Source organism: Pseudonaja textilis, chromosome 5 (assembly GCF_049901715.1).
Source record: "Pseudonaja textilis isolate UNSWEBS1 chromosome 5, rPseTex1.2, whole genome shotgun sequence".
NCBI lineage: Eukaryota > Metazoa > Chordata > Lepidosauria > Squamata > Elapidae > Pseudonaja > Pseudonaja textilis.
Genome location: NC_141994.1, coordinates 1889361 through 1911971, shown reverse-complemented (window position 1 = coordinate 1911971; position 22611 = coordinate 1889361). Strand labels below are relative to the sequence as shown.

Below are 22611 nucleotides of genomic sequence, written 5' to 3'. Positions count from 1 at the left end.
TATTCTTTACCCTAAATGACTTCAAATGGATTCTTTTTTTGTTTTCGTTGTGTGGTTGCTGCAAATTTTCCAACTCTTTCCAGATCATAATTTTATTGCCCTCTCATCACCCCTTCTAATATAGGCCAGCCTTCATTTCTCATGACGATTGGCCTTCCCAGGACATTAAGGAGAATATGGTAGGTAATATGGTAATATTACACCTTATGAGCAAAGCAACATGGCTCTGAAACTGAAAAGCAGAGAAAAATGAACCTTGCCAAAAAAATGAAGCAATTTTCATTCTAATCTTCCTTCCTTCCTTCCTTCTATCTGTATGTATGTACGCATGTATGTATATATGTACCTACCTATCTATGTATCTCTGTATCTCTCTCTATTGCTATGTATTTACTGCTGTCTGTCTGTCTTCCTGCATACCTACTTATCTACATCCATCCATCCATCTATCTACCTACCTACCTACCTTTCTATATAGCTACCTACTGACCTACCTATCTATCTATCTCTAGCTATATCTAATAAAGGAGAATATTTCCAGTTCAGGGTTAAACTGTGGGGTCCTTGGTGCATTCTGAGCTTGGTGGTTTTCTTGAAGACATTTCATGACCCATCATCAGGGCCCATCCCCCCACTCCCTTCTAGCACTGATGATGTTACCTAGTTAGGTTATGAAATGTCTGCAAGAAAACGACCAAGTTCAGAGAGCACCAAGAATCTCTCTCTCCCTCCCCTCATTGTCGGTCTGTCTGTCTGTCTGTCTGTCTCTCTCTCTCGGTCTATCATCTAATCTATCTACTATTATCCAGCTATTTATCATGTATTTTTCCACAGTTTGTATTACCAAACTAAACAAATTAAAAAAGAAAAGACAAAAGCCTCTTTCAGTTCCAGATACTATATTATTAGTCCTAAGAAACCCAAATCTTTCTAATCTTAACATTGGTCATTAACAGACCTTTGTGTCTGTACTATATTCCTCATGGGTAAATTTTGGTCATTGCCTGAGGTTTTATTTTTTATTTTAGGTTTTTGGCGTAAGTACAAGTCTCTGAAATGAATACATCAAGCAAAGCCTGAGCTTCTTTGGAAGCAAATAAAAGCAGAACATGTTAAAGTGATTGATTGTTTTTTTTTTCTTTTTGAAAACCTATATTTTCTGTGGTGTTTAAAATGCATTTCCTTAAATGAACATGGCAACCATTTCCTATTTTGGGTGATTTGTAGAAGCCTTTGAAGGAAAGAACTTTTTTAAAGTGACCATCTGCTTTTTGGAAAAGGAAGTCTCATTTTTTTTACAAGGTTTAAATGCTGACCTATTCAAATCTAATGGCTACGAATATCTATATATAAATAAAATACGATCAGCCAACTTACCATCGCAAATAACGTGCCAATAATCTTAATACAACTGCGCAGACATATCCTAACTCTGTGTTTTTCCACCTGGGCAATTTTAAAACAACGGACTTCCATTCCCAGAATTGCCAAGGTAGAAAAACACGCCTCATTAAAATTGGCACTGCAGATCAGATACTTTAACAGATTAACAGAGTTGGAAGAGACCTTGTAGATCATCTAGTCCAACCCCCCCTCCCCAAGCAGGAGACCCTACGCCATTTCTGACAAATGGCAGTCCAATCTCTTCTTGAAAGCCTCCAGGGTTGAAGCTCATGGATTGGTGGGAATTGAGCTGTAATTGAATATGGTGGGATGGAACTCTGGGCATGTGCAAAGTGTATTTTGTAATCAAAGTATTTATGCGCTGTAAAGGCCTGGTGTTCATGGCCAGGAGTGGGGAGTGAGGCTAACTCATGACAGTAACAGAGTTAGAAGGGAGCTTGGAGGTCTTCTAGTCCAGCCCTCTGCTGAAGCAGGAAACCCTATACTATACTGGAGAAATGGTTGTCTACTCTCTTCTGAAAGCCGGCTGAGTAATTTGGAACGAGTCCTTTTCTCTCAATCACAGGAAAGAGGAAGAAAGTGTATAAAACATATAAGGAAGAGGCATCTCATCTTAATTCCCTTCTGATTATTTTTTCCAAATGAACTGTAGAATGTTTTTTTTTTTTTTGTTCCAAATATTGGTAAGCAAATTTCATGGACTATGAAGACAGCAGAAATTAAGACTGCAGAAATTCAGGGGGCCACCAGAGGGCAGTACAGCGATGCAGAAAAAGAAATGCTACCACCTAGGGGTCATTCAAATTCATGCAGCAGGACAAAGCAACTTACATAAAACCTGATTTGGGATTGATTGGTGGGAGATAAGCAAATATGAAAATAAATAAATGCAGAATTTATTTACTGACCTGGGCTGTCCCTGTGAGTTATCTTAAGCTTTGGCTTGACTGTCTGGTTTCCAGATGGGGCCCGACCATTTTGGGGCTTTTAAAAACAAATTCAGAAGCATGCAATATTTATGCAGCCCTCATCACGTTGTGCTCAACTGCGTTTGAGAGAATGCAGCCAAGTCTTGTGTTTGCATTGTTGCATTTCTTTTTAAAACAATTATTATTATAAATTTTATTGAATATAAACATTAAAAAACAGTGAACTGTATTGTGTTCGTCTGTACAGAAGCCTGATGATGGCAGATGAGATTCTGCCGAAATGTTGCTACAACTCCAAAAGCACAACTACAATGATGTGGGAAAATACCCGAACAAAGCTGAATGCCATACATATAAATACCCATGAAAACTTAAGAAAACATATATATATATATATCCCACCAATCCTACTACCACCCAGCACAGATAAACTCCATGGCCAAAACACTAATTGCCAGAACCAAACACCTGGCAAACAAGACACACATAAAGACTGAACTATGCACCCTGACTAAAGTACTGACAGCCAACGGCTTCCACAAAAGCAAAATCACTGGCTTGATCCACAAAAACACACTTAGATATAATGGAGACCTAAGAAGATGAACTATGGAACAGCTGTTTTGCCCAACATAAGAGGTACTACAGACAAAATCAGTAAGATACTACACAGGCATCACATCAAGACTGCCTTCAAAACAGACAGAAAAATAGCAGCCATCCTAAGAAACCCCAAAGATAAAATTGACCTGGAAAACCAAGGCATATATGAAGTCCCCTGTGCATCATGCCCGGCCACATACATTGGACAGACCAATAGAAGAATAAATGAACACAAAAATGCAGTCAAAAATCTGGAACACACTTCCTCACTAGTCCAACACATGAAAGCCACAGGTCATAGCATCGACTTCAATGGCACCCAAACCCTAGCCACTATAGAAAACCCCAGCCGTAGAATTATCAGAGAAGCCATAGAGATTGAAAAAAGACCTGAAAGCATGAATAGAAGAGATGATTCCACCAGACTGTGAATTATTTGGAAGCCTGCACTCACAAACAAAAAAATCTCCACACCACAAGCCAGGCAAACACCTGGGCACAAACAGATCCCCCCCTGATACCTCCAGCTCAAACACACCCCAACCAGGCACCCAGATGAAACCTAGCTTCCTAACAAATGATAGCCGTCCATTTACTCGGAAGCAAGCTGCACTAAAAGCCTCCAATACAGGAACACAATGTTGCCAGCCAATCAAGACACAAAAAACAGCCACAAAACAGACAGAAGATATTAGAAACACCAATCAAGCAGAACACAGTAAACTCCAAGACCAATAAACAGATACCAAGACTCCCAACCAATCAGGGTGAAGAAAAAACCATTCTGGCACAGCAGTAGGCTAGCCCCAAATTTAAAACAGAAACGGCTGTGAAAGTCTGACTCACAGAGGAACACAATACAGAAGCCTGATGATGGCAGATGAGATTCTGCCAAAACGTTGCCAAGATACTCTTAATCTTACGCGGGAAAAGACCCGAACACATCTAGACCTATATATATATATATATTATATATATATATATATATATATATATATATATATATATATATATATATATATATATAATCTCATCTGATCATATATACATTTATATACATATATACATTTGAGCTTTGTAGTTTTTTTTCTTATTTTTCATCTCTGTCTCATCTCTTCCCTATTTCATCTTGAGTTCTTATTTCAAATTTTGTGAACTCCTTTTCATACCTCTCCAATAGTAACATTTATTCCATACTTTATAGTATTCTAGTTTATCTTGTTCCTTCAATCTGTCCATTTTGGCGCATTGTAATATATTTTATTGTTGGATTTCTCACAACAGGGAAACAAAACTGAGATTGTGACACTATTTGAATGTGACAGAAAACATGCTCAAGCCCTTTGCAGCCCAAGCAGAATACAAGGAGTCCTTGATTTACGACCACAATCGAGCCCAACATTTCTGTTGCTAAGTGAGACATTGGTTAAGTGACTCCCCAAAGGTGCTTTTTGTCCAAGACTTTCTTGTTTTTCTTGGAAGACGTTTCTCTTCTCATCCCAGAAGCTTCTTCAGCTCTGACAGAATGGTGGGGAATGGAAGGATTTAAGCTCCTTGAAGACAGCTGGTCATTTGCACCCTTTTAGAGGGTCGTTGAGGCCACTTGGAGGTTTGTCTTCATCTATCTAGTTAAGTGAGTTCTGTTGCATTTTACAACCTTCCTTGCCACTGTCGTGAAGTGAATCTTTGCAGTTGTTCAGTGAGTCACCCAGTTGTTAAGTGAACCTGGCTTCCCCATTGACTTTGCTTGTCAGAAAGTCCCTAAGCAGGATCACGTGACTCAGGGACATGGCGACTGTCGTAAATACAAGTCAGTGGCCAAACATCTGAATAACAGGGGGATGCCGCAATGGTGGTAAGTGTGAAAAGGGGTTATAAGTCCCCTTTTTTTCAGTGCCGTTGTAACTTTGGACGGTCACTCAATGAACCTTTGTAATTCGAGGATGAACTGGGTGGGGTCTCCTGCTCAAGCAGCGGGTTGGACTAGATCACCTCCAAGGTCCCTTCCAAGTCTTTATCCTTCCTTCCTTCCTTCCTTCCTTCCTTCCTTCCTTCCAAAGATTTTTATGAAGACATTGCACAATCCTTTGTCTGGAATGGTCGAAGGTCTCCTGCTCGAGCAGGGGGGTTGGACTAGATGACCTCCAAGGTCCCTTCCAGCTCTGTTCCAATTGATGGAGATTTCTCACTTTTTCCCTGCCCCTAACCCTTGCAGGATAACCCAACAGCAAAGGTTTTTTTTGAAAAAACAACAACACGGAACTATTTTAAACATCCCGTTGCGATCCAAGCGCGGCGCATCTCGGAGGATCGCAACTGCGCCGCCTTCGTTCCTCTCCGGGCCACAAAGGGTGCGGGGGAAACTAGAAAGGAATCCGGAAGTCACTCCTCGCCGGAGTGCGGGGTGTCCCCCCCTTCTAAACTTTTCACGCTCTATGTGTCCCAAACGCCACGTTCCGGCGTCCCTGGGAGGAAGTGACGCAATTCTTTAGCGACGGGACTTCCGGTCAAACCCGGAAGCGGCCTTGGGCTGTTTTCCTTTCTTCCCCTTTGCGGGGGAATAGACGAAAATGGACCTTCTCAAGGCGGAGGTCGAGCGGAAGCGGAAGCTGGTGGAGGAGAAGGAGCTGCTGGTGGTGAGGAGGGGCGGAAGGCCTACCTCGCGGGGTTATTGTTATGGGGAGATAACAGCCCCCCCCCCACCCCGGGGAGGCTGAAATTCGGATGAATTAGAGCGAGGCATGGCATTCAAGGGGGAAAGGAGCTGGTTTCCCCCCTCCTGGCTTCCCCTTTGGGGTTCATGGAGCCCGGGGAGCCGCCCTTTCCCTGCCTGTCCTACCTTGCAGGGCTGTTGCTATGGGGAGATCGCCTTAGGAGGACCTTTGGAGGAGAAATTCGGATTAATTTGAGCGAGGGTTGGTATCAGAGTTGGGCGTGGGAACACACCACTGTTGCCCTTGGGGTGACGGGAGCCCCAGGGGAGCTGCCCTCTCCCAGCCTGGCCTGCCTCGCAGGGCTGGTTTTTTGGGGGGGCGGGGAGAAGAATCAGGGAATGTGGCCCACAGAGGAAATTAAGCCCACATTTAAAGGAGTTGGTAATAGTAGTGGCCTTTGTTGGCAGCGGACATCATGTATCCCACAGAATTGCTTTAGCCTCTACTGGTGCAACCCGTAGCAGAAAATACAGAATATAGAGAATAATCCCTATACAAGCAATTGGGGGTGGGGGGAGAAAAAGAAAACTAGTCAGAATAGAATAGAATAGAATAGAATAGAATAGAATAGAATAGAATAGAGAAAGAAGGGAAGAGAAGAGAACATAGAAGAGAACAGAATATGGAATGGAAAAACAATAGAAGAGAAGAAGTGAAGAGAAGAGAAGAGAGGAGAGGAGAGAACAGAGAAGAGACAGAATAGAATAGAATATAGAAGAGAATAGAATAGAGAACAGAAGAGGGAAGAGAAGAGAAGATTCCCCTCCCAAGCTCAGAGAGCACCAAGGATCCTACATTCATCGTTATTTCCACCATTGTCCTCTTCTCCCCTCCTCCCCCCTTCTAGCACTGATGATGTTACCTAGTTGGGTCCAGAAACGTCTGAAAGAAAACCACTCAGCTTAGAAAGCACCAAGGACCCCTTCATTTCAATCCTGAGCTACAAATTTTCTCCTTTATTGATAAATCCAGCCTGTTTTGGTAAGGGTTGACTGGGTATGGCTCAGAAATTTGGACTGGGGAGGCGAATTGGATATTTATAGCTCAGGGTTGATCTCTGTGGGGTCCTTGTTGCTCTCTGATCTTGGTGGTTTTCCTGCAGATGTTTCATTACTAAACTAGTAAGAGCAAATCTCCCTCCTTTCTAGCATTGATGATGTTACCTAGTTGGATCATGAGATGTCTGAAAGAAAACCACCAAGCTCAGAGAATACCAAGGAATGGGTATTGTTTGAACATTTGTCATTCCTGTTTAGAACACCCCTTACATGTTTCTTCCAGAAGCAAATTGCAGCCTAGCCTTCACCACGTTTTACAGTGCAACACCTATACAATTACTTTGTTTCAAGAAAACAGTTCCTAACGCAGTATCTCTTATTCAAATATATTTTGGGATAAAAGAATGATTGAACATGAACATCTAAAATGTTACAGCTCACTTAACACCTATTGCATAGGTGGGAGAAGTTTATTGTTTACTCCTGTTTAAACATGCATTGTTAAAAAACGAAGGAAAAAAATGCAAGAGTTCACTTAAGATGGTGTAATTTTTCTCTTTCAGGGAAATAAGAAATATTTCAAGCGCAGTGAGTTAGCAAAGAAGGATGAAGAGGCATATTTCAAAAGATGTGGATACAAGGTATTGGCTTCCTATTCCAGTCAGTCACGCCATCTAGATCCTCTTTGGTCCCGTATTAAAATATATTAATCCCAATTATTTCTCTCATTCTGTCACTTCTGCACTTTAGCCAGTAAGTGAGACGCCACCGAGAGAGGTACGAATTCCCGAGCTAAGTTTGCAATGCAGGAAGAGCCATGCATGGACATGCAGCTATTTGAGTTTTTATTTTTACTTTGGCTTCCTGTGTCCAGGGCATGAGACTGCTTGAGAATGGAGCTGCTCCTATTTTCTTTACGTTGTGCCCGCCAGGCATGCAGGGTGGGCCTGATTTAACCCTCTTGGAGCCCAGATCAGAAGCTGTTAAATTGCTGGCTTGATTTATTTTGCCTGTCAAAACCCTCCAGAACCCAGCAAGTGAACCTCATGTCGATCGGTATTTTCATGCCCTTGAAAGATCGTTTTACAAAGACAGTGGAATAATAGCTTGTTTTTTTTTATGGGGATTTCCCAACCATCCAGGTCATGGTTCTCCCAAAGGCGTTTTTTTCAGCAAGCAACTGGATTTTTTTTGGTTTTGATGGTTTTTTTTTTTGCTCTTTGAAAACATTTTGCCTCTCATCCCAGAAGCTTCTTCAGTTTGACGATTGGATGGAAAGCGAAACATTTGCAAAGGGAAAAAAGGAAGTCCAGTTGCCTTTTGGAAAAAGCACTTTTGGGATTATAAAAGCTTCTGTTTGATCAGCTAGGGGAAAATAGTAATAATACGGGATACTTCAAAACAGTTAATCTGAAAGAGGGGTGTTCACCCCCGCACACACACCTTTTTACCTCAGTCTGAACAAAAGGGATGTGAGTGCGTTAGTGTAGCATTTTGGTTTATGGACGGAAGGAAAAGAAACTGACCTATTCATTTCTCAGGAAGTAGGAGAAGGAACCCGGAGAGAATGCAGAGTCTGCCGTTATCCTAACCCACAAAGGGTTCTAGTCGAATCTGTGGCAATTCAGCTGTCGAGTCAGCAGCAACCCAAACTGATCTGGGACAGTTGTATATTTCAGATTTTAGGAGAATTTTTGATCTGAATTTATTCTGTTTTTACTGTTTAATTTTGTTGATTTGAATTGTACGTTGTCCTGAGTCCCTTTCCGATGGAGATGGTTGGTTAAGTATGCAAAGTAGATAGATAGATAGATGATAGATAGATAGATAGATAGATAGATAGATAGATAGATAGATAGATAGATAGATAGATAGATAGATAGATAGATAGATAGATAGATAGGCAGACAGACAGGCAGACAGGCAGGCAGGCAGGGAGAGATGATAGATAGATAGATAGATAGATAGATAGATAGATAGATAGATAGATAGATAGATAGATAGATAGATAGATAGATAGATAGATAGATAGATAGATAGGCAGGCAGGCAGGCAGGCAGACAGACAGACAGACAGACAGACAGGGATAGATAATGACAGATGATAGATAGATAGAGATAGACAGACAGATATTGATAATAGGTAATAAAGATAGATAAATAGATGATAGATAGATATAAATAGATAATAGAGAGAAAGATGATAGACAGACTCCAAAAATACAGGAAGAAGTTTGGATGGGATTCGGTGGCTAGAAATTCCACAGGGAAAAGAAGATACCGAAATACCAAATGCAGTCACAAAATATTTCCATGCAAATGAGAAATGGCTGGATATTTTTTGGGGAAAAATATCAATCTGTCCAGGAAGCTTTCAGAGGGTAGTTAAAAATAATCTGAGTAGGATAGAGAACAGTTAACCCAAAATCCAGTGGAACGATAACTTTTAAGGGTAGCAACAGGGAAGATAAGGTCCAGAATGAGCCACAAACATTAATGCCACAACATTTTAAAGGATTTCCTCCGCTAAAAGCGTCATCAGCGAAAAGGTGATCCAGGAAGGAATATTTTTTCTTCTGAGGGAATGCAATAAGAGTAGAAGAGATGGATGCTGTTTTGTTACATTTAGGAACAGAGAAATCGCTAATAATAAAATCTGATTTTAGTACAAACGAATCTTGGTCAAATATTTACAACACAGTCAAATAATTGATCATGGTTTAGTCCTTGGAGTTCAGTTTGGAAGAAAAAAAAATATATTGAGATGTTGCAGCCTATCTGAATGACGCAGAGTTCCTCACCTGGACACACCTTTGTTACCCAGTGCACAAAGACCTGATAATGTTATACCATTGTAGATGCTTTTGCTTCGCTTATAACTGCCTTAGCTTATAAATGTCTTGATTGGCTTACAAAAGAGAAAGTAGTGGAACCACACATTTTGTGGTTTTTTGCAAACACGCATTGCTTGCTGCGAGCTCCAGCTGGTGGGAGGATTTTGCAACTTTTCTTTCCACCTTGGGCTTAAAATCCACTGTTTTCATAGCCACCTTCCCATTCCAAGGTTGAGCATGTTATATTGCGACATCCTAACGTGATCTGTAACGTCGTTATATATCCTGAACATCTCCTTGCCTTTTGGAAGTTTTTTTAAAATGGGCTTGGATTTCCCATTAGTAGAATGGGAATGATGGTCATTGTAGTACCAGCTTTTGCGTTAGCCTAACACTTAAACACACACTCGACATATTCTCTGATGGTTTTGAGTTGGGAAGGGTTGGTGTTGTATTATTTGCACCTGGAGTTGTTTCGGCCTCGGTGCCATACAGAGAGTCCTCGACTTAACAACAGTTCATTTAGTGACCGTTAAGATGTTAAAACAGCACTGAAAAAAAGTGATTTGTGACCATTTTTCACTCTTAATGACAGTTGCAGCCCCATTGTCAGCGTTCCAGAAAACCTCCACTCCAGCAAAGAACTCTGAGGCAGACATCCTCTCCAAGGTTCTTTTTATTTGAGTACTAAATTGGCACATCTGGGAAATCCCGAATCTGAAAGTTCTGGATTTCCTTGCAAGAAGTAAAAAAAAATTACAAATCCACCCCCTGCACCCATCATGGAAACACATGCCCCAATCGCCATCTGTCCCAACTTGAGATGTCCTCTCACTCAGGTGCCGAAACAACATGACCTTGAGTTAGAAAAAGAATGCTATTATGTCTAACCACATAACACTCCAAGAAATTTCCCCCATCCATTTTCCCAGGCTCAAGAATGTGGAAGCGTCTGGTGCCAATAGGGCTTCCGAAGCTGACACCCTTGGCCCTGTGATCAAAATTCAGACGCTTGGCAACTGACTCACAACGACGGTTGCAGTGTCTCGTGATCCCCTTTTTTGCGAACCTTCCAACAAACCAAGCCAAGGGGCAAGCCAGATTCGCTTAACAACCGAGCTAACCACCGCTGTGATTGCGCGGCAAGAAAGATCGTAACACGGGGCAAAACTCATTTTAACAAAGGTCTCGCTCGCCGGCAGCGAAATTTGGGGCTCAGTTGCGATCGTAAGTGGAGGACTACCTGTACCTTAATTTTTGAATAAAGCAACACGAAAGGGACTCCGTGGTTAGGCAGCCTCTTTCCCCTCCTCTGCTTGCCTTCCTGCCCTCACTTCCTCCTTGAATGAAACCGTCGCTGGTTGTTATCTTTGGGACTAGCAAGCTTTGTTTGTGCAAGCAGGAGTTTGCCTCCCAGCAAGGATTAAAGTTGTTGGTGCAGCTGTGTTGCTTTTTAACTGGATGGGCTTTGTGCCAGTCACAGTACCTGACCCAGTTAGCTTGGTGCAATCCTAAATACAACGGAAGTGCTAACTAAATCATTTTATTGGCCATTCTAGAGCAGGGAGCTCTCCAACGTTGGCAACTTGAAGACTTGGACTTCAACTCCCAGTGTTCCTCAGCCAGCTTTGCTGGCTGAGGAACACTGGGAGTTGAAGTCCACAAGTCTTCAAGTGCCAAGGTTGGAGAGCCCTGCGGAAATTGTGCTTCTCTGCCCAGCTACAGATGGTTAGATCTGTGTTGTGTGTTCATATTGAAAGCTGTGGGTCATATCATGTTCCCAAACCCGACGCAGGTGAGCGACGAGGCCGAAAAGGACGAAAACCCCGCGTCGTCTTCCAACCCGGTCCTGGAGCTGGAGCTGGCGGAGGAGAAGTTGCCCATGACGCTGTCCAGGCAAGAGGTACAGACCAACGCCTTGGGCGGGCTCAGGTTTCAGCTCCCATCGCGTCGTCGTTGGTACCTGCCACTCCCCGCGCTTGAGACTCTGGTCCTGCCCAGCCTTGTGCTCTTCAAAGGGGACGGGGAGTTTGGAGAGCAGCGTAGGTCGCCGATCTTGGGGCCCCGGGGGACGCACTGGGACGACGCTTCACTAGGTCAGGAGGGAGGTGAAGCAGGAGGCTGGAGCCGCCCCCAGTCTCACCTCATCAAGATTGACTGGGTGGCCCAGAGATGATGGAAATTGCACATTGTCTCTGTCTCTCTCTGTCTCTCTCTGTTGTCTAACCCGCCTCTCCCATCTCTGATCTACCTGTTTAGTACCTACCTGCTATCTTCATCATCTCATCTATATCTATTCTGTCATCCATCTCTCTCTCTCTCTAAATATATCACCTATCTCTCATCTCTGTCTACCTATCTTTATCTACTCACCTACCATCTACCATCTATCTCTACCATCTATCTATTCTCTCTCTCTCTCTCTCTCTCTCTCTCATCAGTCTATATCTATCTGTCTGTCTATCTATCTATCTATCTCTAATCTCTCATCTCTCATCTCTTATCAATCTGTATCATCCCTCTATCAATTCATCTCTATCTCTATCTACTTACTACCATCTATCTCTACCATCTGTCTATTTTCTCTCTCTATATCTATCTATCTATCTATCTATCTATCTATCTATCTATCTATCTATCTATCTATCATCAGTCTATATCTATCTATCTATCTATCTATCTATCTATCTATCTATTTATCTAATCTCATTGCTTATCAATCTATCATCCCTCTATCAATTCATCTCTATCTCTATCTACTTACCTACCATCTATCTCTACCATCTGTCTATTCTCTCTCTCTCTATATACATATATATGTCTATCATCGGTCTATATCTATCTATCTATCTATCTATCTAATCTCCTATCGCTTATCAATCTATCTATCATCCCTCTATCAATTCATCTCTATCTCTATCTACCTACCTATTTATCACCTACCATCTATCTATCTAAAATCTGCCTGTCTATCTAAAATCTCTCTCTTATCTCTATCAATCTGTCTTTATCATCTCTATCATTTCTATCAATCTACCTACCTATCTTATCATCTACCATCTATCTATCTCTACCACCTATCTGTTTATCCTCTTTCTGTCTGTCTATCTATCATCGTCTACCCCATCCTTCCGTCCACCCATCTGTCCATCTTGAAACCTCTCCTGAGTCCAATCCCCCAACTGTGACGTTCCTTGAGAGCCTTCAATGCTCCTAAGAAGAGAAGCCCTGCTCACCTGGATGGAGCTGCCTTCCTTCCAGAAGCTCATCGCTGGGTGTTTCCCAGTCGATCTATCAGAGCCTTTTTCTGACTCTTTTCAGGTCATTCGGAGACTGAGAGAAAGAGGGGAGCCCATCAGGCTCTTTGGGGAAACCGATTACGACGCCTTTCAGCGATTGCGAAAAATAGAAATTCTGGCTCCGGAAGTGAACAAGGTAAGCCTGTTCGTTAAGGCAGATTCAGCGCTGAAATGATTTATACAGGAGCCCTCCAGGCAGTGGCTCCTCCCCTCCATGGCTTTAAAGGATCTGTCACTATATTACCCAAACAATATTGGATTTATAATATATTTTTTGCTTCCCTGGTGAAAAGAAGCTTTTTCTCTGCTAATGAATTGGTTGGTAGAAAGTCTTAGGATCCGAATTAAGAGAGATCCAATTTGGACTGGTTTATGTGGAATTGTTGTGGTTCCCCGGCACAGGTGTGGATGGCTGAGGTCTTGAAGAGGGAGGACTCAGGTGAGGGGCCTGCATGTGAGGCAGGGATGGGGCCAGGACCATCAGGGAGTGGGGTGCTGCCTTCGGAGGTTGTGGAGGCTGGCAGCAGTGAGGAAGAGGCCCCCGAGGAGCCTGTGCCCAGTGTGCATGCGCGCAGGGCTGCTCGAAGGAAAGGTCAGCTGCAGCAGCATGGGCAACTCGGGAGTAAGGCTGCAAGGTAATGGCCCCTCCCTTAAGAGATAAAAGCCAGCTGAGAAACCGGAGTTCTTTGCAGGAAGCAAAGAAGTTCTTGCACTCAAGCCTTGTGGATGTTCGGAATATCTTGGTTGGTGTTTGGAGACTGATATATTTCTTGGCAACCTTATCTAGTGTTCTTGGCAGCCTCGCACCACCTTGGCAAGGCTCGTTCTTATCCGAGACAATGAGTTTGAAACAGCCTTTTAACCGGGAAGGAACGGAATTAGTAAAGAATCATTAAAAGGTTTTGCTGTTACCTCCGTTTCGTGTTTGTTTCCTTGGAACAAGGTTTGGGTCAGACCAGGAATGTACACAGAGTCATCCTGAGTATGTTAATTATTTGAGATAAAAAGCTTAAATGAAATGGAACACTGCTGGCCCCACTGCACGGTCCCTCGCTCTGTGCATCGGCGTTGGGATTTACATGGAAATCTTAACAAAGAGAATGGATAGTTGAGTTGTGGCTTATGCTTTGAGACCATAAATGTTTAGGCGTCGTAGTGCATGAAAACCTGGGGTCAGTTTGGGTGTCCCTCAGATATTTGTCATGGGCTTTTAGAGATGCAGGAGCACTGCAGTTGTCCAGACTGGGATGGGCCAGATCCTGTATATTGCAAATTTTATACCACCTTGCCAGCTGATGCGGTTCATCTTGGGTAGCTCCAGGATTTTGACAGACATGTGTTGAGTTCGCTTGGAAGTCCAAGCAGTCCTTGACTTGTGACCACCACTGAGTCCAAAATTTATGTTGTTCAGTGAGACATTTGCCATCCACACCTGTGCCGGGGAACCCGTTTTACGACTTCTCTTGCCACAGCTGTTAAGCGAATCACTGCGGTTGGTAAGTTAGTATCCTGGTTGTTTAAGTGAACCCCATGGACTTTGTTCGTCCGAAGGTTGCAAAAGGGGATCACGTGACCTGGGGACCCTGCAACCCTCGTAAGTGCATGCCAGTTGCCAATTTTGATCACGTGACTCTGGGGAGCTTGCAACGGTCGTAACTCTGAAAAATGGTCGATAAGTCACTTTTCTCAACGCCGTAGCAACTTTGAACAGTCACAGTAAACAAACTGTTGTAAGTCAAAGACCACCTGTACGCCAGCTTGATGATCTATTTCTTCTTGTGGCCTGCCAGTGGCCAGTGGAGCTGGTGGCAGATTCGGACAGTGAGCAGGTTGGGAAGGAGCAGAGGCCAGTCCTGGAGTCTGGGGAAGGCTCTGTTGAGGGCTCTGCGTCAGAGGCAGAGATGGGGCCAGGGCCATCTGACAGTTATCAGCTGCATTCAGAGTCAGAGATCAGTGGGGAAGAAGAACGGCTGGAGCCTGTTCCCAGGGTGCGCATGCACAGAGCTGCCAGAAGAAGGGAACAGTTAAGGAACAATGGTTGACTCAGGAGTAAAGGCACAAGTGGATGGTGAATGGCCCCTCCCAGAGGGAATAAAGAGGAGCAGAAGGGGAGGGGGCTTTTGCAGGAGACAATTAGTTCAATTCATTCGGGTGAAGCTCTGCTCCTGACTCCTTGCCAAGTCATTGCTGCTACAGCACGGCGCTTGGAAGCTAACAGCCTGGCAGCTCTCCAAACCTGATAAAGGTCTGTAATTGTGAAATCTGATGAAAGACTCTTTGCCGGGACTTTGCTGGAGAGGAATTCCCTTTAACCTAAATAAAAGGGGTTTCATCGGGACGAGGAGTCGGCTTTGTGATTTTGGGGAGCCCTGGTCAGAGCAGTTCTCGTCTGAACTTTGGTAGATCATTTTGTTAATTTGACGCATTCCTTAAAGGCTTTCCCTCCCGTAGGGATTGAGGAATGACTTGAAGGCGGCTTTGGATAAGATCGACCAGCAATACCTGAACGAGATCGTAGGGGGCCAGGAGCAAGGAGAGGATGATGCGCAGAACGACCTCAAAGTCCACGAGGAGAACACGACCATCGAAGAGCTGGAGGTAGGGGCGTGGCCTTTTGGAGCGGGTCAAGACAATCGACGCATTGTGGGAATTCCTGTTCCTGTGGCGTTGACGAGGCGGGCCTTGTTTGCTTGGGAGGCAGTCCAGAGGGCCAATTAGGCCCCTCCCGTTATCTCTTCGCCCGCAAAGCAAGTCAAGAATTCAATGCAGCCTTGATGCCAACCAAGTCTTGAACTGTAGGCAGGTTTCAGGAAACAGGAAGTATCCCACAGCTTTATTCATGGTTCACTTCTCGGAAGATCTTGTTACTTGAATGAGAACCTGTCATCAGTGTGTTCTGGAAAGATTTTTATTCTCAGGTTCGTGGAATAAAAAACCATAACAAGAGCTGGGAGGAACCTTCGAGGTCTTCTAGTCCAACCCCCTGCTTGAGCAGGAAATCCTGTACCATTCCAGTCCAAGGGTTGTCCAACCTTTTCTCGTTCCAAGTTTTTATTTTTATTTTTTATAGCATATAAAAATTCCAATTTCAACCGGTGTGTTGTCTGGGTACACATATTTTTAGGCTATAATAATCAAAATGTTTGCAACAATATTTGTTACATTGATGTTCATTATAAGAGTATCAATAATAATAATAATTACAATATTATTTTCTTAACCAATTCAACGCCTTGCTTATATCACTGATCCTATCCATCTATTTCTCTGTTTTTAGCTCCTGTTTTTTTTTTCCAGCTAACCATTGATAAAATAAGTCCCAAGTCAAAAAGTATTCCGTTTCCTTCTTTTCTTTAATTTTAAGCATTAGCCTATCCATTTCTGCACATTCCAGTATTTTTTTTAATCGCATTTTTGTCTGTTGTGATCTCTTGGCCTTTCCATTGTTGCGCCAATACAATTCTAGCTGCAGTCAGTACATGCAAAAATCAAATATGCACTCCCTTTATTATATTGATTTGGCAAAATGTCCAATAGAAATGTCCAATTGGATAAGAAATGTCTATCCAATCTCTTGAAAAACTCCAGTGATGGAGGTTCTGGAGAGAAGTTTTTCCATTGGTTAATTGTCAGGAAACTTCTCCCTAGTTCTAGGTTGCTTCTCTCCTTGGTGAGTTTCCATCCATTGCTTCTTCTCTTGCCTTCTGGCGCTTTGGAGAAGAGGTTGACCCCCCCCCTCTTCTTTGGGGTAGCCCCTCAAATATTGGAACATTGCTATCATGTCACCCCTAGTCCTTCTTTTCACTAGACTAAGACATACCCAATTCCTGCAACCATTTTTCGTATGTTTTAGCCTCCGGTCCCCTAATCATCTTTGTGGCTCTCATACTGTACTGTATAAACAGTTGGAAAAAAAGGTCCCAACTTTTTAAAGTAGTAGAAGAACTAAAGAATGTCTTCTCTACACCCAGAACATCCTTGCTTGCCTTGATTCTCATCCCTAAAATATAATGTCCTTGAGTTTTGGATATTTGTATCATGGTCTGTTGTTGGAAATATATCTGAATCTGTTTTTTTTTCTCTCTCTTTCTCGTCGCAGGCATTGGGAGAATCCTTAGGTAGGGGTGATGACCATAAAGATATGGATATCATCACTAAATTCTTGAAGGTAAAAAGCCAAACAAGACATGAAAACTGTAAACCTGCTGATAAGCTGTGAGAATCTTGATTTTATACACCTGTATGATTTTTAGGGTTGAGAACTTGACATTGCTAGATATTTCAGTTGGGGTGAATATTCAGAAGTTGCTGTTAGGAATTTTTAAGCAAAGGAATAGAATCACGGGCTGCTTTAAAAACTACCTTCTATCAAACTTCAGTGTCGTCTGAGTTTTGGGGAGATTTCTGCTGTCTTGTTGAGAGATGACAGAAAATGGGCTATTTCTATTCTGGAAATATCTGTCAGGATTCTGCAGTTCCCCCCACATTTAAATCATGAGTCTTGAGCCAGTCTTCCAAAACTTCCAAGAGGATTTATTGGGAGTTAAACAGTCCGGCACTGCCTGGGTGTAGCTGACTCTGAGACCCATCATTCACTGTCACCCTTGACCCTGGTGTTCCCTCTACCCCCTGGGTGTATCGTAATCCGTATTCTCCAATGGGACACCTCCATAGCCCAGAGTCATCAATCAGGCTCTCCAGGGAGAATTTTGCACGGCAGAAACTTCAGTCACCTAATTACTGCCATATCTTTGAAAAGCTATTGATGGAATGCACTTTCGGTTTCCAAGCTGTTGCACTGCTCTTTCCAACCCCCCCCCCCCGCTCCTTTTCTGTTGGGAAGTCTAAAAAGCCCCTGGAGATATTTTATGAGTTGACATCTTCCCATGTACGATCCTTCTGTATAATACCACTTTTTATAACTATGAACAAACGGTTTTCGATGGATCTTTACAATAAATTCAGTATACAAACATTTTCCCTGGGATTTATTTTTGGACCTCAAATTGCATTTTATTGCCTCTGCTGATATAAAGAATTTTATTAACCTCTCTTGGTTTAAGACTTCAAAGATCCAAGCATTTTTTTTTTTAAAAATGTGGGTTTTAATATGCTGCCCTAGCTAATCTCCCCCCCCCCCCAGCCTGGGTGCCTTTTAGAGACATTGACTTCCAGGGCTCCCAAGTTGGCGTGCACTTGGCTGAGGATTATGGGGGCTGAGATCCACACTTCTAGAGCTCCGATTGGCTTCTGGATGAAATGTACCGAGACTTATGTCAGTCTGTAGCTTAACCAGGTTTCGCCTGTCTCTAGTTTCTTCTTGGAGTTTGGGCAAAGGAGCTGAACGCGAGAGAAGATTATTTGAAACGGGGCGTCCACGGGAAGTTGAACAGCGCGACCCAGAAGCAGACAGAGTCATACCTGAGGCCTCTCTTCAGAAAACTCCGGAAAAGGGTAACGCCTCCAAGATTATTTCCCCCCCCCTTCCCCCTTCTCTCTTTTCTGGGTATTCTTGCATAATATCGACTGTTATTATTTTTTCCTTTGTTAAAAAAAAAAGTAGTGTTAGGATTCCGGCAGTCGCCCCCATTTAAATCAGGAGTCTCGAGCCAAACTTGCAAAACTTCCGAAAGGATTTATTGGGAGTTAAAATGTCCGGCATTGCCTGGGTGTTGCCGACTCTGTGGCACATCGTTCATGGTCACCCCTGAGCCTGGTTTTCCCTCCAACCCCTGGGTGTAGCGTAATTCATATATTCTCCAATGGGACACCTCCATAGCCCAGAGTCCTCAATCAGGCTCTCCAGTTGGAATTTTGCGTGGCAGAAACTTCAGTCACCTAGTGAGATGTAAGACACCCCCCCCAATAAATGTATATTCACAATACGAAGACAAGTCTGGTGCACAATTTCAAAGGATTATTGAAGAAAAGAAAAGCGGTTGCAAGCAACGGTCATAGGTGTGAAAAAAGGGCCTGAGTCATTTTTTTCAGTGACATAACTTCAAACGGTCACTAAATGAAATGTTGCAAGTCAAGGATTACTTTTATAGGGAGGTGTTGGGGTTTTTTTTGGAAATATAAGAGCTAATTCTTTTTCTTACCTGCTTAAAATAAACATTTCCATCTGTGATTGCCATCAACCATGTCTTTAATTCAGGTTTTTTTCTTCTTTGGAAAGCCTGACCCTGACAATAAGAAATTAACACAAAACAACCACAACCCTTTCCATATTGCCGTATGTTGCTGTGCCTCACTCGGTGTTTGTGCTTCGTCTCTTTTTAGACTCTGCCTGCAGACATCAAGGAATCCATCACAGATATTATCAAGTTTATGTTGCAAAGAGAATACGTGAAGGTACCGCCCGGTTTTCTATCTCTCTCTCTCTCTAGTTAGGAAATGTAAGTTTAGAATGGGGCAGAAATTTCTTCAGAGTTTAGGATTGTCCACCTGTTTCTGAAGAGTAGATCTTCGAAATTGTGGCTGTTTTAACAGAATAACAAGAATTGGAAGGGACCCCGGCGGTCTTCTAGTCCAACCCCCTGCTCAAGAAGGAAACCTTCTATCATTTCAGACCGGTGGTTGTCCAACCTCCAGGGTCTGCCTTTGCCTCGCACGATACTGACTGGGCTGTTTCTGCAGGCCAATGACGCCTATCTCCAGATGGCAATTGGGAACGCGCCTTGGCCGATTGGCGTCACCATGGTTGGCATCCATGCCCGTACTGGCCGTGAGAAGATCTTCTCCAAGCACGTGGCCCACGTTTTGAACGACGAGACTCAGAGGAAATACATCCAGGTAAGAGGAACGGAATTGTGGATGTGTTTTTGGGAGACTCGTATTCATGTCTGCGTTTCCAAACACAAATCGTGTGGAGAGAGAGAGAGAGAGAGAGAGAGAGAGAGAGGAGAGGTGGAGCCTGGGCTGTCTGTCAGCCTTCAGGTGGAGAGTCAAGAGCCCCCAGGTCTGGAGGTGGCTGATGAGGAAGAGGAGGAACAGCTGGGCCCAGTGCCTGACACAAGGATGAGCAGAAGGCAGAGGAGAGGAGAGCAGTGGAAATCTATGGGCTGGTCCTTGGAACAGAAGAGCCACTGCTGCTAGTGAAGCCCCATCTGGGGATAAAAGGCAGGGGGCGGAGGTGAATAGGTCTGGCAGACAACTATTCGTCTCCCTGTTGGTTAGTCACTAATATTCTGAACTTCTGAATCCTGTGGGTAACTTAACGGAATTCTTTCTTGGAATGTGCGCCGCTGAGAGTCAAGCACGCCTTTGGAGTTTCTGCACGTGTGTGTGTGTGTGTGTCTGCTGCTGGACTCCTCTTCCAGGACTCCCTTTACGAGTGCGGGTAGAAAGAGAGACTCTGTTGGTGTGATGACCCAAAAGGGGCGTGGCACAAAGGCAACACAGTTACATAAGTAAGAAGAGTCCCTTTAGTACTTCCTATTTTTCTCCCAATGTCCAGTTACCTTCAGCTGGAGAAAAAATTCTCCCAAGAACAGCCTTTAAGTGGAGGAAATTCAGTCCGAAAACAAAGGATATGCAAACTGTAACTAAAAATCCACACAAACCATGCTGCAGTAATTAACTTGACAGGGCAGGAGAAGGAATTGCAGACTTCAAAGCCCAGCAAAATACACACAGTTGGGAAGATGCCAGGAACTCAGATAAGCCTCGACAATAAAAGATAACTCATGATTTGCTCCCAACATCTTGCTGCGCGCAGCTTCCCTTTTTAAACACCGTGTTCCCAGCTGCAGCAAATGAAGGGAATCAGGGCCTTTTCCTCCCACGTAAGCCACGCAACCCACATTGCTCCCTTCTCCGTTCCTCCCTGCATGCTCCCTGCATGAAGAGGGGGTGGGCCTGAGTCTTCCTCCAAATTCCCTCTCCCTTGTTCTACCTCTTCCCTGCTCTGCCCAACCAGACTTTGCCCTTCCCCAGTTTCCTTCACAGCCAATGGACCCCACTTCTACGCCCTGTCAGCTGCTTGGCCTCCCCCTCCGAATCAGATTCCGACAGGGGCATGACAGCTGGCGCCATTTCACTCGGAAGGGGGAGCGAACTTTGCTTTCCCCAGGCACTGAGACTTCAGGGCTGCTGGCGCTCCTTCAGGGGACATTTGGTTACAAACGGTGTGCTTGTGTTTGGGGAGCGGGCCAGAACACTGGGGCCCCAGGGACATAAGGGCCCACCTCCTGCTTTGCGCCTGTCTCTGCAGGGTTTGAAGAGGCTGATGACCATCTGCCAGAAGCACTTCCCCACCGATCCGTCCAAATGTGTTGAGTACAACGCCTTGTGACCACGCTGCAACCTTCTTTCTGCTCCTGGGGCCCAGGCAAGATGGGAGAAGGGACAGACTCTGTGCGCACTTCGCCTCTGAAGCTTGGAAGAAGTGGCTGAAGTCAAGTTTGGCCCCTGTGTCGGACTTCAATTCCCAGAATTCCCCAGCCAGCCGTGCAGTTCTGGGAGTTGAAGTCCATCCGTCTGCATTTTGCCAGACTGGACAAGCACCGTCTGAGGTTCTGCCCAAGCAATCAATCACCACTGCTCAAGCTTCTATCAACTTGTGTGTGTGCGTGCATGTATATGTGTGTCTCTCTATATATGTATATATTTGTTTTCTTAAGTTTTCGCGGGTACTTACATGTATGGTATTCAGCTTTGTTCGGGTATTTTCCCACGTCATTGTAGTTGTGCTTTTAAAGTTGTAGCAACGTTTTGGCAGAATCTCATCTGCCATCCTCAGGGTTCTTGTTTGTCTGGACGAACACAATACAGAAGCCTGATGATGGCAGATGAGATTCTGCCGAAACATTGCTACAACTTTAAAAGCACAACTATGACCTGGGAAAATACCCTAACAAAGCTGAATACCATACATACATACATCATACATACATACATACACATATACACACACACATCCATACATATATATATATACATACATACACACACACATATATATACACACACATATACATACATACTTTTTTGGGGGGAGGGTATAGTTTTTATGGGAACTTGTCTCTTACCAAATATCTTTTGGGGGGAGTCACGTTTAGAGAAACGACGTTTGTGAACCTGCCTTAATGGCAGAGGAGGATCTTATGCAGGTGAACCAATTAGACTTGAAAAGGAAGGGTTCAGTTCATTTTTTAAAACCCAAAGCTAGGATTAAGTACGCCGAAACAATTCAGGATTTGTAAACGTGCAGGAGGACGGAGTTGTTCCAGGTTAACTTGCAAATTTCAGTCCCCTTGAAAACAAGCCCCGTTGTTCGAAGTCTTGAACGTTTCCCGTCGGGACAGGCTCCGATTCTGGGTTCAGGTCTAAAACACGCAACCTCCCTTTTCCTTCTCTGTTTTCCTCCATCCCCGGCTGTTCTGTATCGTGGTTTGTTCAACTTGGAACGCCGAACGTAAAGAGGAGCCTCGAATATGGTCACGGAAGTTCATCCTAGCACTCTTGATCTTTTTCAAAGGGATTTTTAAAATAGGTGTTATGGATTATGGGCAATAATAATTTGATTATTAGGTCAGCAAGAACACCTGGGAACAGAGAACTGGCTCATCTAAAGGGCCGTTTTTAATATCCTGGCCCTCAAGAACCGCCAAATTTGTATTCACTCTGCGTTTCTTCCTTTATAAAGTTACTTTCCTGCCTATTATGTCTGGAGAATTATTTCTGTGACCCCTGACGGCTGGAAAAAAAAGGTGATTTTTGTCTGCAAATATTTTGGAAGGTAGTTGAAACAAAAGATATAACTTTACTAACTTAAAACGCTACAGTTAAATTTGATTATTACCTGGAAATCCCCTCACCTGGAATATT

The 22611-nt window shown here is 43.7% G+C and overlaps 1 protein-coding gene across 3 annotated transcripts; it reads left to right on the top strand.

Moving 5' to 3' along the window:
* The first annotated feature begins 5426 nt into the window (after positions 1-5426).
* On the top strand, positions 5427-22447 carry PRPF18 (pre-mRNA processing factor 18). Of its 3 annotated transcripts, XM_087933919.1 has the most exons (11): positions 5428-5572; positions 7212-7289; positions 7399-7425; positions 11277-11384; positions 12803-12916; positions 15232-15378; positions 16880-16948; positions 18094-18234; positions 19063-19134; positions 19420-19575; positions 20996-22447. In XM_087933919.1, exons 1-11 carry the CDS (start codon positions 5507-5509, stop codon positions 21074-21076), a joined length of 1059 nt encoding a protein of 352 aa, XP_087790045.1. In that variant the 5' UTR covers positions 5428-5506; the 3' UTR covers positions 21077-22447. The 3 variants fall into 3 exon arrangements, with proteins under 3 accessions (XP_087790046.1, XP_087790045.1, XP_087790047.1); XM_087933920.1 differs by lacking the exon at positions 7399-7425 and having other exon boundaries at positions 5427-5572; XM_087933921.1 differs by lacking the exon at positions 16880-16948.
* Positions 22448-22611: the final 164 nt, after the last annotated feature.

Bases quoted from the DNA above. Each gene is read 5' to 3' on its own strand.
- PRPF18 (XM_087933919.1), top strand. From the start codon at position 5,507: ATGGACCTTCTCAAGGCGGAGGTCGAGCGGAAGCGGAAGCTGGTGGAG. The intron at 5,573-7,211 runs GTGAGGAGGGGC...TTTCTCTTTCAG, and splicing joins AGGAGAAGGAGCTGCTGGTG to GGAAATAAGAAATATTTCAA. The intron at 19,576-20,995 runs GTAAGAGGAACG...CTGTCTCTGCAG, and splicing joins CTCAGAGGAAATACATCCAG to GGTTTGAAGAGGCTGATGAC.